Source organism: Rana temporaria, chromosome 1, assembly GCF_905171775.1.
Source record: "Rana temporaria chromosome 1, aRanTem1.1, whole genome shotgun sequence".
NCBI lineage: Eukaryota > Metazoa > Chordata > Amphibia > Anura > Ranidae > Rana > Rana temporaria.
The window spans coordinates 385,617,511-385,634,998 of NC_053489.1; the positions used below are offsets into that span (position 1 = coordinate 385,617,511).

At 43.2% G+C, this 17,488-nt stretch overlaps 1 protein-coding gene across 2 annotated transcripts in view; it reads right to left on the minus strand.

Annotated features, from left to right (window-relative positions):
• Positions 1–2,624: 2,624 nt before the first annotated feature.
• Positions 2,625–17,488, minus strand: part of SH3GL1 (SH3 domain containing GRB2 like 1, endophilin A2) — a 305,491-nt gene continuing 290,627 nt past the window's right edge. For both annotated transcript variants that reach the window (XM_040322538.1, XM_040322539.1), the window contains one exon: positions 2,625–3,530. In XM_040322538.1, the coding sequence (XP_040178472.1) occupies positions 3,334–3,530 (197 nt within the window). In that variant the 3' untranslated portion in view covers positions 2,625–3,333. The remainder of the gene's footprint in view (positions 3,531–17,488) is intronic.

The following is a 17,488-nucleotide window of genomic DNA, read 5'->3' on the forward strand; positions in this document are numbered from 1 at the left end:
GGCCATTAGGGAGAGAGTTGCAGTAGTCAAGGCGGGAAATAATCAAGGAGTGAATAAGTTGCTTTGTGGTGTTTTTGGAGATGTTGCAGAGGTTAAGGGGGCTGGATTTAGCCAGTGATTGGATTGGATTCTCCCATGTGAGAAGAGTGAGGTGGGTTGAAAGTTCATGTGCAGCTTTGCTTACTCAAGTATCTTTCTACACTGAGAGTGTCCAAGTTGGAAGGAATTTGCAGTTGCTGCTCCTACAAAGTTAGAACCTCTGTCAGAGCGAATAAGTTTCACTGGGCCTCTGATTGCAATGAGGTGTCTAAGACAGCATTAATGAAACTTAAAGTGTCCATTGATTCAATCACTTCAATATGGACAGCTCGGATGGACATGCAGGTGAATATGACTGCCCAGCATTTATTGTTTGAATGTCTCCCATTGGTGTACCGGGTGGCGACACACCAGGGACCAAAAACATTGTAAACATTTACATAGAGGATTGGATCAAGTTTCTTTCAAACGCTGTCTTTAAGAACAGGTTTCTAGTTGGCAATGCAGATAATTTCTTTGGCAAAGACCTCTCTGTACAGCAGAGATTATCCTGTTTTTAGATCGTTCTAGGTCAGCTACTGTGTAGACCTTTTTACAATGGTGCCAACCTTTGCAGTTGTCATGAGACAGTGGATCACTTTTGTAGGACTGAGCCATGTGGGTTAGGCAAGTGATAGCTCGAACAAGGGACTTACAGGTGGCAAACCTGCTAAAACGGTGGGTTTTAAACTGGTTGAGAAAAGTTGCTGTAACCGAGGTAGAAACCTGAGGGTGGATGTCTTGATCCTTGTCTACATCTAATAAATCAAATGTGGCAAAGTTATTAGTGTTGCAGTCTGGACTGTGTAGAAAGGTGGGAACTGTGAATCATGAAGTACTTTAAAGGCGACTGACTGCAACAGATCTGGTTGATAAGTGCAGGATTGTAGTCTGTAGGTACAAAATGCCATTGTTCTGGCGCTACTGTATTTATCAGTCATTCAGTGGCACAAATTTGCCATACACTTGGATACAATTTCAAATTATCATCTGTGTGAAATTGTATGCAACTGTGCGAAGTATTAGTAGTGTCAGCGTGAATAGAGGTAGCTATAGAGGGATCAAAATTTGGCCAGTTCAGCAAGCACTGGCCAAATTTTGATTCATGTCTGGCCACTGCAGTTGAAAAGTCGTTGATATTCAACTGCCCTGTTGGATAAAAGCTGCTTGGTCAGCAGCTGAAGCACTGATCTGTGTATTCTGATTGTGGGGAGAATGTGTGGATGGGGGAATCGGTTCCATTTTTTTATTATATATATTAAGGGTCCCCCAAGTCTAGATAAGACAGACATTTTTTTGTAATGGGTGCTTAAAATGCAATTTTTTTCATAGGTGTGTCCATATCAGTTTAATAAACATGATGAGAAATTTATTTAAAAGTCATATATTTCTGTAAACAAAATAAATAAATAATTAGTAAGCAAATTTATCAGAGGTATCATCGAGTTCACTAATACATATATGATCGCTGTGCCAAATTTGGTCTTCAATGGTCTTGAAGGGGTAAACTTGTTCATTAAAGCTGAATTCCTGGTATGGATTTTTTTGCATAGTTAGTTCTATAATTGAACAAGGAAGAAATCATGATGTCACTGCCCTACTGCTCCACCTCACTGAGAATGCAAGGCATTCTGTGAAGTACACAGCAGTCTGCTGTACACAGGTAGCCTTGGCGGGACCTGCGGCTTACGCATGTATTTGCAAATGCGTGCAACTAAACCCCTGTTTTTAAACACACTGTTAGGTGAATTTGGTTGGTTACTGATTGGTTGGTAAGTTTGAGCTTGGATATTCCGTGTTATTTTTGACATGCGTGCGCCCTTTCCAGTGCTCATTACTGTATAGACCAGTCATAGGTAGGGGCAGTGACAGTTTGTTTTGTTGATTTCATTGTGGTCAGGCAACGCACCAGCACCTTTGCTTCCATGTGCTGGGTGTTTAGTGTGCTCCTGCCCCTTTAAAAAGGGCTGGGCTCCCTTCAGTCATCTGCCCTGTATCTATCCATCAGCATTCATGTGCTTCCACGGAGGAGACTTTAAACTTTAGAGTTAGGACTGCAGTACACAGGGAGTCTTGACGGGGCCTGCAGCTTACGCATTTATTTGCAAATGCGTGCAACTAAACCCCTGTTTTTAAACGCACTAGACAGGTGAATTTGGTTGGTTGCCGATTGGTTGGTAAGTTTGAGCTTGGATATTCTGTGTTATTTTTGACATACATGCGCCCTTTCCAGTGCTCCTTACTGTATAGACCAGTCACAGGTAGGGGCAGTGACAGTTTATTCTGTGAATTGCACCTTGTTGGCACAGATCCAGAAAACAGGAGCGATCACTGTCATAGTGGCGGCTACTACAGTGTATCTCCATTTTCACAGATGACCCATGTGCAAACTAACATCGATCGAGGCCGGACCAATCCATACCTGAAATTCAACTTTAACGTACTCATACACAAACTCATCAGTGCATGAAGACAGGCACATTCTGAAAATATGGACTTTCATTTCAATAAGCAGACAACTGCTAGAAAATACACTATAACAAAGCTTTTAACAATTGTATGGATTTCTCCAAAATATTTATTGCTGTACAAGTAAATATAAAATGATGCAGTTTATATTAACAAGCCCTTCAAGATGTTGGTGTACAAACAGTGCAAGAGTTTAACTTAGATTTGGCCATTATAAAGTGTGTGAAATAGCAGGTTAAAAGAGATTTATAAAATACATAATGTAGCAAGACAGGTAATATTGTTTAGAAGGTTACATATGTTTACATTTATTGATATACATTTTTTTTTTTTTACAGACTGAAAGGTTAAAAGGTAATAATAAAAGAAAATAGGGAGCATAACCTTTTCCTCACATAGCTGTAAAACATAAATCTGTGTGTTCGAGGTTAATTCACTGTCATATAGAATAACAAAATTCTTTACTGGATTTTTACTAAATTAATACAAAGGCTCCATGATAGTGGTAAACCTCTTAGTGTTCTATGAAACAGATGATACTGTAGTGAATATCTTATTGATAAGTTCATAAAAAAATAAAAATAAAAAAAAGGATGGACGGAGTCAGATTTACAGGTGATGTTCTGAAGCTAATACACCACATGATTAAACAATTAGCAAGCCCTGTTCTTTAAGATGTACGAGCATCCTCTAATACAGGAAGAGATGTTAACAGCACTCCAGTGTTTTGGTCCTTGTGAATAAGATTTGGTATGAAATACTACCAATTGTGGAATTACCATATCTTCACTGGGGCAATGAAACAAGAACTTCAACATAGTTGAGGGGAAAAAATCCGGATTGCCCATTGATCATTCCTTCATACCAGTTCTCATCAATTTGATTGGTAAGGGTGATGATATCACCTTCACGGAAACCAAGTTCACCATCATTCTCAGGTTCAAAATCGTACAAAGCTTTGCAACATGGTTGATCCAATGGAGCTGAAAATGAACAAAATATGGGTGTCAATTAAAAAAAAAAAATAACATATTAGATTCCTAAAAATACATGGTTAACTGAATAAGAAGTTCTGAAAATATCTGGCTGGCATGCTTATGTTTAAACTTGCAGCAGACCCCTCTAAAAAGCGATCTGTGGTGGATTGCCTTTCAGAGGCATTTGACAGGCAACAGTCACCTCCTCATTGCCTGTTTTAACCCTGTAAATGTCGCACCACTGCATGTATTACACGTTTGCCAGCCAAACATGGCAAGGTTATCCTTTTTGCTGCAGTTGTGAAGCAAAGTATTGCACCCTGCGATGCCTTTGCAGCTTAAGAGTGGGCGGAAAAAACAAAGTTCAATAGCCTGTTTTTAATCGCCCTTAACTGCTGCGAGTGTAAATAAGCCCCAACAGAAAATATGAACGGTGTTGTTAGTTTTCTGACTGGCTTTCATCAAACAGTTATATTATATAAGATGTGGTAGTTTTGTTTCAAACATTAAATCTTATCGTAATACTTGGTTTTTGCACATATACAGTATCTCACAAAAGTAAGTACACCCCTTACATTTTTGTAAATATTTTACTACATCTTTTCATGTGACAACACTGAAGAAATTAAACTTTGCTACAATGTAACGTAATGAACTTGTAATGAAATGAACTTTTGCACAATATTCTAATTTTTCGAGTTTCACCTGTATAACCTGATAGGATATTGGAGATGTGCCAAAGAAAGCTTCAAAAACCTCTCCAATAAACCAGGGCATAGCAAATTAGAGCCACCTTTGGATAAAAGGATTTCACATCTCATTCAATCACATATCTCAAAAATAAGGGGATTATACTTTATCTTGGAATAGTGAATAAAGCATTGCAAATCATATCTTTATGTCCCTTGGCTAACACCCAGGACAGTTGGTATAGGGTACAGATAAAGCCTAAATTTATACCTTTCGATCTTACATCCCGTTTGGTTATACTTTCGCTCTACAAAATGTTTATAGAGTGTTGGAAGAGTTTCCTGTGCCACATAGCACATGTAGGAACATCATGGTAACACAAATCTCTTGGGCATGCTGAAAAGGTTTTTCCTTTCCAATATTATTTGTGTTAATAAACAACAAAGAATTTACTTAGAACAGAGGCTTGGATAAGGCACACTAAAGAATTACGTTGTTTGTGTATATATCACACAATGTTGTGAAATGAAGATCAATACAGCAATCTGGAGCCCTTGTCATTTCACCAATTTGGCTCAACCAATGGGGTACAGTCCAGATGCCTATCAATATCAGAAGAAGATAATCCAGAAAATTAACAACTACATTGTCTGCAAATCAAGTATACCCAACAGGGAACTGTCTTGAGAATGCTTAAAAGATTTGATTTTCACACTGGGAGCAGAACTTTTTTTTTTTTTAATCGGGAAGCTGAATCACAAGTGTAGAAACTAAATGCACAAAAGGGCCCCTTTTTTAACCAAGAAATGGTGACCAAACTATCTTCACCATCCATTGAAACTCTGTTCATATATGGATTTGGGTTTCTAGAGCACTGGGCTGACTTTTCATTAGGGTGCAATCTATATGCTAAAGACGGTTTGCACTTGAATGGAAGGGGGTCTGCTGTGCTGGTGCAGAGGTTTATGGGAATGCTGGAGGAGTATTTAAACTAGGATTGAGGGGGGAGGGTGAACTAGAATTACATCGGGCACACAGGTCAGCTAGGGGTCAGACATTAATGGAGAGTGGAATGGGCATAGATGGGGGGAGGGTTATGGCAGCTGACAAGAAAGTTCCCATGTTGCAAACAGCCATTGGAAATAATCGTGACATTTGTACTACTATAAATTATATGAAAAACACCAGAGAAAAATGTAACAATACATTTAAGTGTTTGTTCACCAATGCCAGAAGTCTGCCAAGCAAAACAGGTGAGTTGGAAGCTCTGGTGCATGAGGAGAGCTATGATGTAATCGATATTGCTGAAACTTGGCTTCAATCCTCACATGACTGGGCTATTAATATTCCTGGCTATGCTCTCTTTCGGAAAGACAGGGTAAAAAGGAAAGGTGGAGGGGTCTGTCTCTATGTGAGAAGTGACCTCAAAGCAAGCGTGAAAGAGAACCTGGTTGATGGAGAGTGTGATGAGGCTGAAGCATTATGGGTGGAACTGCATACAGATGTGCGTAGTTCAAAATTAATCATTGGAGTTTGTTATAAGCCACCCAATGTTAATGAGGAGGTGGAGACTCAGCTCCTTGCACAGATGGAAAGGGCTGCAAGGGCTGGGACGGTGATAATAATGGGGGATTTTAACTACCCAGAAATTGACTGGATTAATGACACTTCTGGGACAGTTAAAGGACAAAAATTTTAAAACCTATTGCAGGACAATTTTATTGGGCAGTTTATTGAGGCCCCAACTAGGAATGATGCTCTGTTGGACCTGATAATCTCAAACCATGCAGAGCTTATTACTAATGTTCAGATAAAGGAACACCTGGGTAGCAGTGATCAAAAGATAACATTTCATTTAATGTTAACTATAAGCAAGAAATACATACAGGAAATATTAAAACACTAAATTTTAAGAGAGCAAATTTTTCAAGGATGAGGGCTGCTCTCCAGGACTTGGACTGGGAGGGACTATTGGCACCCATGAACACAGAACAGAAATGGGAATTCCTCAAAAAGACTGTGTGGAACCTCACTGCAAAGTATGTTCCCATGGGCAATAAGTTTAAAAGGCTAAAAATAAAACCTATGTGGCTCACGGTCAAAGTTAAAAAAGCTATAAACAATAAGAAAGTAGCTTTTAAAAAATATAAAAATGAAGGAACACTAGTGTTGTTTAAATGTTACAAAGAATATAACAGGATATGTAAAAAGGAAATCAAGGATGCAAAAATTCAAAATGAACGACAGATTGCAAAAGATAGGACAAACCCCCAAAAATTCTTTAAATATATTAATAGTAAAAAGGTGAAGTCTGAGCATGTAGGCCCCTTACAAAATAATCTAGAGTGGGTGACTGGGGACATGGAGAAGGCAAATGTATTAAATGCTTTCTTCAGCTCTGTGTATACAATGGAGCATGGGGGAGCTCATGTCCAAAATGGGGGTGGGAGTGACACAGCCCCAAATCCACAATGGCTCAAAAGTGATATGGTCCAGAAATATTTAGACAGAATAAAGGTGGATAAAGCACCTGGACCAGATGGCATCCACCCACGAATCCTAGGTGAGTTGAGCTCTGTCATTTCAAAGCCACTGTATCTGATATTTAGGGACTCATTAATGACAGGAATAGTACCACTGGATTGGCGCAGGGCCAATGTGGTGCCCATATTTAAAAAGGGAACAAAGTCTTTACCAAGTAACTATAGACCTGTTAGTCTAACTTCTATAGTTGGGAAGATACTGGAACGTTTAATAAAAGACCACATGGATGAGTTCTTGCTGGAAAAAAAAACTATTTAAAGCGGGGGTTCACCCTATCGACGGGAAAAAAAATATTTTTTTTTCTTTTACCTTTAAATCAGGCATTGTAGCGCGAGCTACAGTATGCCTGTCCCGAATTTTTTCCCCCCATACTCACCTTGTAGTCGTCCATCGAAGATACCGGGGAATGGGCGTGCCTCTGGAGACGGAGGATGATTGACGGCCGGCTCTGGCGCGTCACGCTTCTCCGGAAATAGCCGAAATAGGCTTGGTCTTCACAACGCGTGCGCATAGCCTGTGCGCACGCGCCGTGAAGAGCCGAGACCTACTCCGGCTGTCTTCGGGGAGAGTGACGTGCCAGGGCCGGCCGTCAATCATCCTCCCTCTCCATAGGCACGCCCATTCCCCGCGGGAGCCGAAATCTACGATGGACGACTACGAGGTGAGTACGGGGTTAAAAAAATCGGGACAGGCATACTGTAGCTCGCGCTACAATGCCTGTCTCGATGGTAAAATCAAGTACGAGAGGGTGAACTACCGCTTTAAGCAGCAGACAACATGGATTCATGAAAGACAGAAGTTGTCAGACAAACCTGATTTCCTTTTATGAAGAGGTAAGTAAAACCCTGGACAGAGGCGTGGCTGTGGACGTGATATATTTGGATTTTGCAAAAGCGTTCGATACAGTTACGCACACACGGCTCATGTGTAAGGTAAGGTCTACAGGATTGGATATATCAGTTTGTAAATGGATAGAAAACTGGCTGAAAGACAGAATTCAGAGAGTGGTGGTTAATGATTCTTACTCTGAATGGTCCAATGTTATCAGTGGTGTACCCCAAGGTTCAGTGCTGGGACCCTTACTTTTCAATATATTTATAAATGATATTGGGTCTGAGATCAAAAGTAACATTTCTGTCTTTGCAGATGACACCAAGCTATGCAGTGGAATAACGTCCTTACAGGTTGTCTCCAATTTACAAGCCAACCTCAATGCTCTGTCTAATTGGGCGACTGAGTGGCAGATGAGGTTTAATGTTGATAAATGTAAAGTTATGCACTTAGGGAATAAAAAAATGCATGCATCATACATGCAAGGGGGAGTACAACTGGGGGGATCTGTAGTGGAGAAGGATCTGGGGGTCTTGGTAGATCATAAGCTCAATAATAACATGCAATGCCAAGCTGCGGTTTCCAAAGCGAGCAAAGTCCTTTCTTGTATTAAGAGAGGTATGGACTCCAGAGACAGAGATATAATTTGTAAGACCTCATCTGGAATATGCAGTTCAGTTTTGGGCACCAGTTCTCAAAAAGTATATCGGAGAACTGGAGAAAGTGCAGAGAAGGGCAACCAAACTGATAAGAGGCATGGAGGAGCTCAGCTATGAGGAAAGATTAGAAGAACTAAATCTATTCACTCTTGAGAAGAGGAGAATTAGGGGGGATATGATCAACATGTACAAATATATAAGAGGTCCATACAGCGGTGTTGAGTTATTCACTTTACGGTCAACACTGAGGACAAGGGGGCACTCTTTACGTCTAGAGGAAAAGAGATTTCACCTCCATATACGGAAAGGTTTTTTCACAGTAAGAGCTGTGAAAATGTGGAACAGACTCGCTCCAGACGTGGTTCTGGCCAGCTCAGTAGATTGCTTTAAGAAAGGCCTGGATACTTACCTAAATGTACATAAAATAACTGAGTACTAAGATTTGTAGGTAAAGTTGATCCAGGGTAAATCCGATTGCCTCTCGGGGGATCAGGAAGGAATTTTTTCCCCTGCTGTAGCAAATTGGATCATGCTCTGCTGGGGTTTTTTGCCTTCCTCTGGATCAACTGTGGGTATGGAGTTGGGTGTATGGGATTGTACTGTGTTTTTTATTTTTGTTTGTTTATTTTTTGTGGTTGAACTGGATGGACTTGTGTCTTTTTTCAACCTGACTAACTATGTAACGTTAAGGGCATTAATAAACAATCCAAGAGAGGTCAAATTATATGTGCTCTTCACAAAGCCAGGGTAGATATTATACTTTTTCAAGCTACCCATTTTAAAGAAAATTGCATTCAAGCATGTTCACAAAGATACTATTCAAGATGGTTTCATAGTACTTTGTCCTCATCGCTATTCATAAGCGTTTACCAATACAGGCTTTGGAGCATGTAACTGACCCTAATGGCCAGTATCTCTTTCTTAAATTTAAGCTTTGGAATAGAGTTTTTTTTTGACTCAATAGATTTGTATTGGTAAGTTACATGTTACAGATTCATAAGTAAATGTACATAACATTTTTTGTATGGCAAAGACATCGAAGTAGGGATTGAAACAAACAATTTTGAATGTCATATATCCAACATAGCATGACATGGTATTCAGAGGCGATCAGATAAGTAAATGCGCTCCATAGGAGGGTGAAGGGTGACACCCCCCCCACGAGCACCCCCACAGGGTGCTAAACTGTGCCCGTGCAGAGGCGCCCCCTCCCCCATAGTTCAGCCTCTGAAATCTAATAATAGTATCAGTAATCAAATCAACGGAATAAAGAAAGTGGGTAAACATTGAAAGCATATAGAACGTAGAGAGGGTAGTAAACAATAGAGTGTTGTAACTCTTGTAAAAAAAATTCATTCAAAGATGAGGATCGAATGTTTTGACAAGACCTGTAGAGCTAATTCAATCAGTCAACTGTTGCAATTTCCTGAGGTTTTGTGTTTTGTTACTGTGACGTAATGCTAGCGTTGTTTCATGTGTGAAATGTGTGTGTGTGGTGTGGATTACATCATAGAGAGTGAGGGGGGTCTGGATCTTTCCATTTTCTAGTAATACTGAGGTGTGCAGCTAAGAGTATATGTAGTGTGATAGTCCTCATTGGGTTGGGGAAAAGTTCTATGTTCAAAGATAGTAGTGCCAGGGACGGTTGATTTGTCTATTGTTGGTTTTGTAACATCAGACAGGAGTTGAAACACTGAGTGCCAAAAGAGTAAGTTTGGGGCACTCCCATAGAATATGTATTAAGTCCCCTTTTTTTCCACATTTCCTCCAGCATGTATTCTTGAGTGAAGTGTCAAATTTGGACAGCTTGTCAGGAGTCAGATACCAACGATTGGTCAGCTTAAACGCAAGCTCCCATAAAGTGGAGCAGCATGTGGCCTTATAGGTGGAGTGGCAAGCCTTTTCCCATTGATCTAGTGTGAAGTGTTGTCCCAGATCTCTTTCCCACCTAGTTAGTGCAGTGGAGCTAGTGAATGTAGTTTTAGAACAAAGTAAATTATAGAACATTGATATTCCTTTTTGATGAATCATGGGGGACCTATAGTAGATCCAGGCTTTTTGAGGGATTGTACAAATCCATGTTGTAAGTGATGTAAGGCAGTGTCGGGTACGTAAATATAGGAATAAATCAGAGTTTGGGCGCTGATATTCTTTTTGTAGATCAGAAAATGTTTTGAGTTTGTCATTATCTATCAGATTAGATATGTGGATTATGCCTCTGGCCTTCCAACAAGAGTGAGATGATGATACAATCAGATGTTGCAGGACCTCTATAGGAATGGGAACTGTTGAATGTATGGGGTGAGTTACGGATAACTGCGTGAATCGGGTCCAAACTTTAAAGGTCGCTAGTATAGTCGGGGATAATTGGGGAGGGGGCTTTGCCCCTATTGTGGTAGCAAACAGCCAGGCAGAAAGGTTATTGCGTGGAACCAAAGATTCTTCTATTTTCCCCCAAAGTGTGGGAGGAGGGGAGGGTAAGAACCATTCCCTTGTTTGCGTGAGGATGGATGCCATGTAATAATCTTGGAAGTTCACATATCCCAGGCCCCCTGCTAAACGATGCTTAACCAATTGAGTATGGCTACATCTGGCTTTCTTACCCTTCCAAATAAATTTTGATAGGATCGATTGTACTGAGGCAAAGTACCTAAGGGGTATAGGAATGGGAATGGTCCGAAATAAATATAATATTTGAGGAAGATGGAACATTTTGAACGCCGCTAAGCGGCCTAACCATGAGAACTCAAAGGACGCCAGCCTGGTGAGATCTGCATGTATTTTGGTGCGAATCGGCAGATAATTAGAAGAAAACAAAGTTTTCATTGATGCAGTTAGTTGGAATCCCAGATATGTTATGCTATTATCTGCCCAGACATACGGGAATCAAAGTTTGATCCGATTTCTAGTAGGTTCGTCTAAACCCAGGTTAAGTATGATTTCGTCTCATTGGCTTTGTAAAAAGAAACATCACTGAACGAGGCAAGCGTTCTCTGGACCCCGGGCAGGGAGCGGTCAGGGTCAGTGATCATGAGGATCACATCGTCTGCGAATAAGCTGATTTTGTGTTCCAAGCCCGCTATAGGTATACCGGAGATTTTGTCGTTAGATCTTATATTTTCTGCCAGGGGTTCCATAGCAAGATTAAATATTAAGGGTGATAATGGACAACCTTGTCTCGTGCCATTGGAGATCTGGAAGGGTGTGGACAGGGCATCCGCCGAGAATACTCGAGCCGAGGGGTTAGAATACAAAGCCATGATTGTATTGTGTATATTACCTGTAAGGCCAAATTTGGTCAGCACTGCCGAAATTTATCCCCAATGAACCCTGTCAAATGCCTTCTCGGCATCAAGAGATAGAAGCAGAGAAGGCAATTTGGTGGTCTCAATGTGGTGTATAACAATCATCCGTCTAGTGCAGAGGTGGGCAAACTACGGCCCGCGGGCCGTCCCCGGGCGGATCGCTAGAAATCTGAATTTGAAGTCTGAATTTGCAGCCGAAAGAATTGCGGGTGTTAGCCGCACCTCTTTCCCGCCCCCCCCCCCGCTGGTGCAGCCGAAGAAACCCGTGGGTGTTAGCCGCGCCTCCTTTCCCGCCCCCCGCTGATTCAGCCGAAGAAGCCATTGGAGCTGGCCACGCTTCCTTTTCCGCCCCCCGCTGACGGCATTCCCAGCCGCCCGTCACCACGTGGAGTGAGTGTCCCCGAATTCAAAAAAGTCCCCCAATTCCCGCCAAGTAATGACCCGGTCCCGACTCCTCACCTCACACTGTGCACACTGTACAGGCTGCTGTAGGAGACCCGAGACGGCCGAGGACTGCAGGCAGCAAAACACTGACAGGACAGAGATTTCATCATCATCAGGTACTTGCTTGTGGGGATGCTGGCAGCAATTGATGGCACACTGGTGGCACACTGACAGCAATTGATGGCACACTGGTGGCACACTGGCAGCAATTGATGGCACACTGGCACCAATTGATGGCACACTGGCAGCAATCGATGGCACACTGGCAGCAATCGATGGCACACTGGCAGCAATTGATGGCACACTGGTGGCACACTGACAGCAATTGATGGCACACTGACAGCAATTGATGGCACACTGGCAGCAATTGATGGCACACTGGCACCAATTGATGGCACACTGGCACCAATTGATGGCACACTGGCAGCAATTGATGGCACACTGGCAGCAATTGATGGCACACTGGTGGCACACTGGCAGCAATTGATGGCACACTGGCAGCAATTGATGGCACACTGGCAGCAATTGATGGCACACTGGCAGCAATTGATGGCACACTGGTGGCACACTGGCAGCAATTGATGGCACACTGGCAGCAATTGATGGCACACTGGCAGCAATTAATGGCACACTGGCAGCAATTAATGGCACACTGGCAGCAATTGATGGCACACTGGTGGCACACTGGCAGCAATTGATGGCACACTGGCAGCAATTGATGGCACACTGGCAGCAATTGATGGCACACTGGCAGCAATTGATGGCACACTGGCAGCAATTGATGGCACACTGGCAGCAATTGATGGCACACTGGCAGCAATTGATGGCACACTGGCAGCAATTGATGGCACACTGGTGGCACACTGGCAGCAATTGATGGCACACTGGCAGCAATTAATGGCACACTGGCAGCAATTAATGGCACACTGGCAGCAATTGATGGCACACTGGTGGCACACTGGCAGCAATTGATGGCACACTGGCAGCAATTGATGGCACACTGGCAGCAATTGATGGCACACTGGCAGCAATTGATGGCACACTGGCAGCAATTGATGGCACACTGGCAGCAATTGATGGCACACTGGCAGCAATTGATGGCACACTGGCAGCAATTGATGGCACACTGGCAGCAATTGATGGCACACTGGTTTATGTATGTCTTAGTGATTGATTAACATCACAACTTCATTGATTTGAAATTGATGCCCTTATTTTTTGTATGATTTTTGCTTTTGCTCATCACTGCCACACACATGCAGCCATGCATTGCACGTGTGTGGCAGTAATGAGCAAAACTAAAAATCATACAAAAAAAAAAAGCTATCAATGAAGTTGTGATGTGAATCAATCACTAAGACAATAAGACATACATAAACCATAATTTATGACACGGCATACATTGTCGTTTGGCAGGACTTTATGGGGACAATGTCTGCAGTCTCTGATCCTCTCTAGTATCATGTGCGCAGTCTCTGATCCTCTCTGGAAATGTTCACTAATATGAGTCACAAATAGTGAAAAATGTTCATTGTTTTGGGAAATTTTGTTTAACCACTTCCCGCCCGGCCTATGGCCGATTTACGTCCGGGAAGTGGTTATGAAATCCTGACAGGACGTTCTAGAACGTCCTGCAGGATTTCATGCCGCGCGCGCCCGTGGGGGCGCGCATCGCGGCGATCGGTGATGCGGGGTGTCAGTCTGACACCCTGCATCTCCGATCTCGGTAAAGAGCCTCCGGCGGAGACTCTTTACCACGTGATCAGCCGTGTCCAACCACGGCTGATCACGATGTAAACAGGAAGAGCCGCCGATGGCTCTTCCTCACTCGCGTCTGACAGACGCGAGTAGAGGATAGCCGATCTGCGGCTCTCCTGACAGGGGGGGTTAGCGCTGATTGTTTATCAGCGCAGCCCCCCCTCGGATCGCCACACTGGACCACCAGAAAAAGAAAAAAAAAGTAAAAAAAAAAAAAAAAAAAGTCAAAAAAAAAAAAAAAAAACCCATAAAGAAAAAAGATGCCAGTCAGTGCCCACAAATGGGCACTGACTGGCAACAATCAGTGCTGCCACCCCAGTGTCCATCAGCGCCACCCCAGTGTCCATCAGCGCCACCCCAGTGTCCATCAGTGCCACCCCACAGTGCCCATCCATGCCCAGTGCCCACCTAGCAGTGCCCATCTGTGCCACCCATAAGTGCCCATCTGTGCCGCCCATGAGTGCCCATCTGTGCCGCCTATGAGTGCCCAGTGCCGCCCATGAGTGCCCATCAGTGCCGCCTACGTGTGCCCATCAGTGCCGCCTACGTGTGCCCATCAGTGCCGCCTACGTGTGCCCATCAGTGCCGCCTATGTGTGCCCATCAGTGCCGCCTATGTGTGCCCATCAGTGTCGCATACCAGCGCCGCCAATCAGTGCCACCTCATCTGTGCCCGTCAGTACTACCTCATCGATGTCCATCAGTGCCATCTCATCGGTGCCCATTAGTGCCGCCATATCAGTGCCCGTAATTGAAAGAGAAAACTTATTTACAAAAAAATTAACAGAAAAAAATAAAAACGTAATTTTTTTTCCAAATTTTCAGCCTTTTTTAGTTGTTGCGCAAAAAAAAAAAATCGCAGAGGTGATCAAATACCACCAAAAGAAAGCTCTATTTGTGGGGAAAAAAGGACGCCAATTTTGTTTGGGTACAGTGTAGCATGACCGCGCAATTGCCATTCAAAGTGCGACAGTGCTGAAAGCTGAAAATTGGCTTGGGCGGGAAGCTGCGTAAGTACCTGGTATGGAAGTGGTTAATAAATTAAAAAATTTTACTTGTAAGGCAACCTCACTTTTTCATTGTTTAACTATAACAAGTACTCGTACCAGTTGTCCAACAATGATATTTACTGCTTTTTATAAAGAAATACAATTGATTTTATGCAGTATTGAGTTTAGCCTTTTGGCCCGGCCCTCCAAAATATTTTTAGTTTCTCATGTGGCCCCATCGAAAAAATAATTGCCCACCCCTGGTCTAGTGGCATTCGAGGCCACTAGACGGTAAATCCTGATTGGTCTTGAGATATAAGAGAGGGGATAATGTCTTCTAGTCTGTTGGCTATGAGTTTGGCATACATTTTTAAATCAAGATTAAGCAACGAGATAGGTCGAAAAATTTTCGGGGAGTCGGGTTCTTTGCCCGGCTTATGCAGGGTTACCACCATAGCAGCAAGCATTTCAGCAGGGAAAGAGGCGGGGTTGGCAGCTAAGTTGAATAATTGGCACAGAGTGGGGGGCTAAGGGGCTTGTTTATAATATTCCCCAGTAAAGCCATCTGGGCCAGGGGATTTGGAGGGGGGGAGTTTATCCATTACTTTTAGTATTTTGTTAGCCGTGAAGGGATCATTTAACGTAGAGAGTTGTGTAGGCGTGACAGACGGGAGATTAACACTGTCTAGGAATGCTTTAATCATGGCAGGGGAGGGTTGGGTGGTGGAAGGGTCATCTTTGAGATTATATAGGCCCTCATAGTACTTACTAAAGGTGTTTGCTATCGATTGGGGCTTAAGGAGTTTTTCGTTGGTGTGGGGGTGATGTAAATAAGGGATTTTTGTTTTGTTTCTGTGACCTTTGACTCGTAGGGACATTGCTTTACCTGCTTTGTTTCCTTGTAGTATAGGAAGTGCCTTTGAGTATTCTGTATGATTTTTCATGTCTTTCAAGGAGAAGAGATCGTAATTCATGCCTAAGAGTGAAAATTTTAGATTGTAGGAGTGGTGAAGGATTAGTCTTGTTTAGGGCTCCCGTGGAGGCTAAAACAGCTGTAAGTTCATCTAGTTTTTGAGTTCTGCATTTCTTAGCCCTAGCTCCCATTTGGAGGAATACCCCTTTATCACTGCCTTGTGGGCGTTCCACACCACCAGCGGGTCAGATACTGAAGTTTGGTTAAATGAGAAATACTCTTCTAGGAGTTGTTTGATGGGTGTGGAGTAGCATGGGGTGTTGAGGAGGTAATTATTGACTCTCCAGATGTAGTGAGTGGGATGGGAGGCATGGTCTGACCAGGTGGTGGTGTGAATAGTAGAGTTTGAAATTCTTTGTATCATCCACTTGTAAGCTAAAAACAAATCAATTCGTGAGTAAGTGTTGTGACGCTGTGAGAGGAACGTGTAATCTTTCTCGCTCGCATGAAAACACCTCCACACATCATACAAATCATTGGAAGAGATAAAGGTATCTAAAGTAGATGCACGTCTTTTGGATCCTGCTGTGGAGTCCATTGTGTTATTTGGGAACATATTGAAGTCTCCACAAATTAGTAAATGTCCCTTTTGGAATTTTCGGGCTGCCTTTAGTGTCTTTCTAATAAAGGACATTTGGCCATGGTTCGGTGCGTATATGGAAACCAGAGTATAAGGCACATTGTTGATTGTACAATTTAAAAGAATGTACTGACCGTCCGGGTCTGTGACACATTGCTGTAATTGAAACAAAACAGTAGGAGGCTTGGAATACATGTGGAAATTGTCTATGTTGACACTGAGGCCTCGTACACACCAGCGGACATGTCCGATGAAAACGGTCCGCGGACCGTTTTCATCGGACATGTCCGCTTGGAGATTTCGGTCTGGTGGCTGTACACACCATCAAACCGAAATCCGCGCGGACAGAGAACGCGGTGACGTAGACGACACCGACGTTCTCTCTCACGCGCGAGTTCAATGCTTCCACGCATGCGTTGAATCAATTCGACGCATGTGCAGGATTTCGGTCCGCTGGTTAGACATACTAACCAGCGGACATGTCAGCCGGACAGCTTTCCAGCTGACATGTTTCTTAGCATGCTAAGAAACATTTGTCCGCTGGAAATCTGTCCGCTAGCCTGTACACACGATCGGATCTGTCCGCTGAAACTGGTCGGCGGACCAGTTTCAGCGGACATGTCCGGTCATGTGTATGAGGCCTTAGGGGAAGCATTTAGAGCAAAGTGTGTCTCTTGGACGCACAATACGTCACAGTTATAGGCAATCGCTGATTTCCATAAAGATGCCCTTTTCACTGGGTGATTTAACCCTTTGGCATTGAGGGAGAGAATGTTGATCCCCATTTTCCGTGGAGAGATGGTGCAGGAAAGACGAGAGTACTTACAGTTGTAGGTGAGGTCAACCCAGAGCTGAGGAAACTGGACGATGTGGTGAGTGTTATTGGTGCTTTAGCAGGTCAAGTAGCGAGGCAGTATCAGGATGCTAAAGAAAAAATAGAACATAAATCACCCTACAGGAGGGACAAACGGGTGCGTCAGCAACAGGTAGCTCGATCGAGCAGCTGACCAGTAGTGGGGGAAAGTTCAGTAAGCAGATGACAGAGCGCATGACCAGACCGGACAGGTAAAGTCGCTCAGTGTAGCGGCATCGGGTTTTGCTTCTTGAACTTCTCCCGGCCGAGACCAAAAGTGAACGAATTAGGAACTCCGTTAGGATCTGGTTGATTACAGGAGGTTTCCGGCAGGATTCC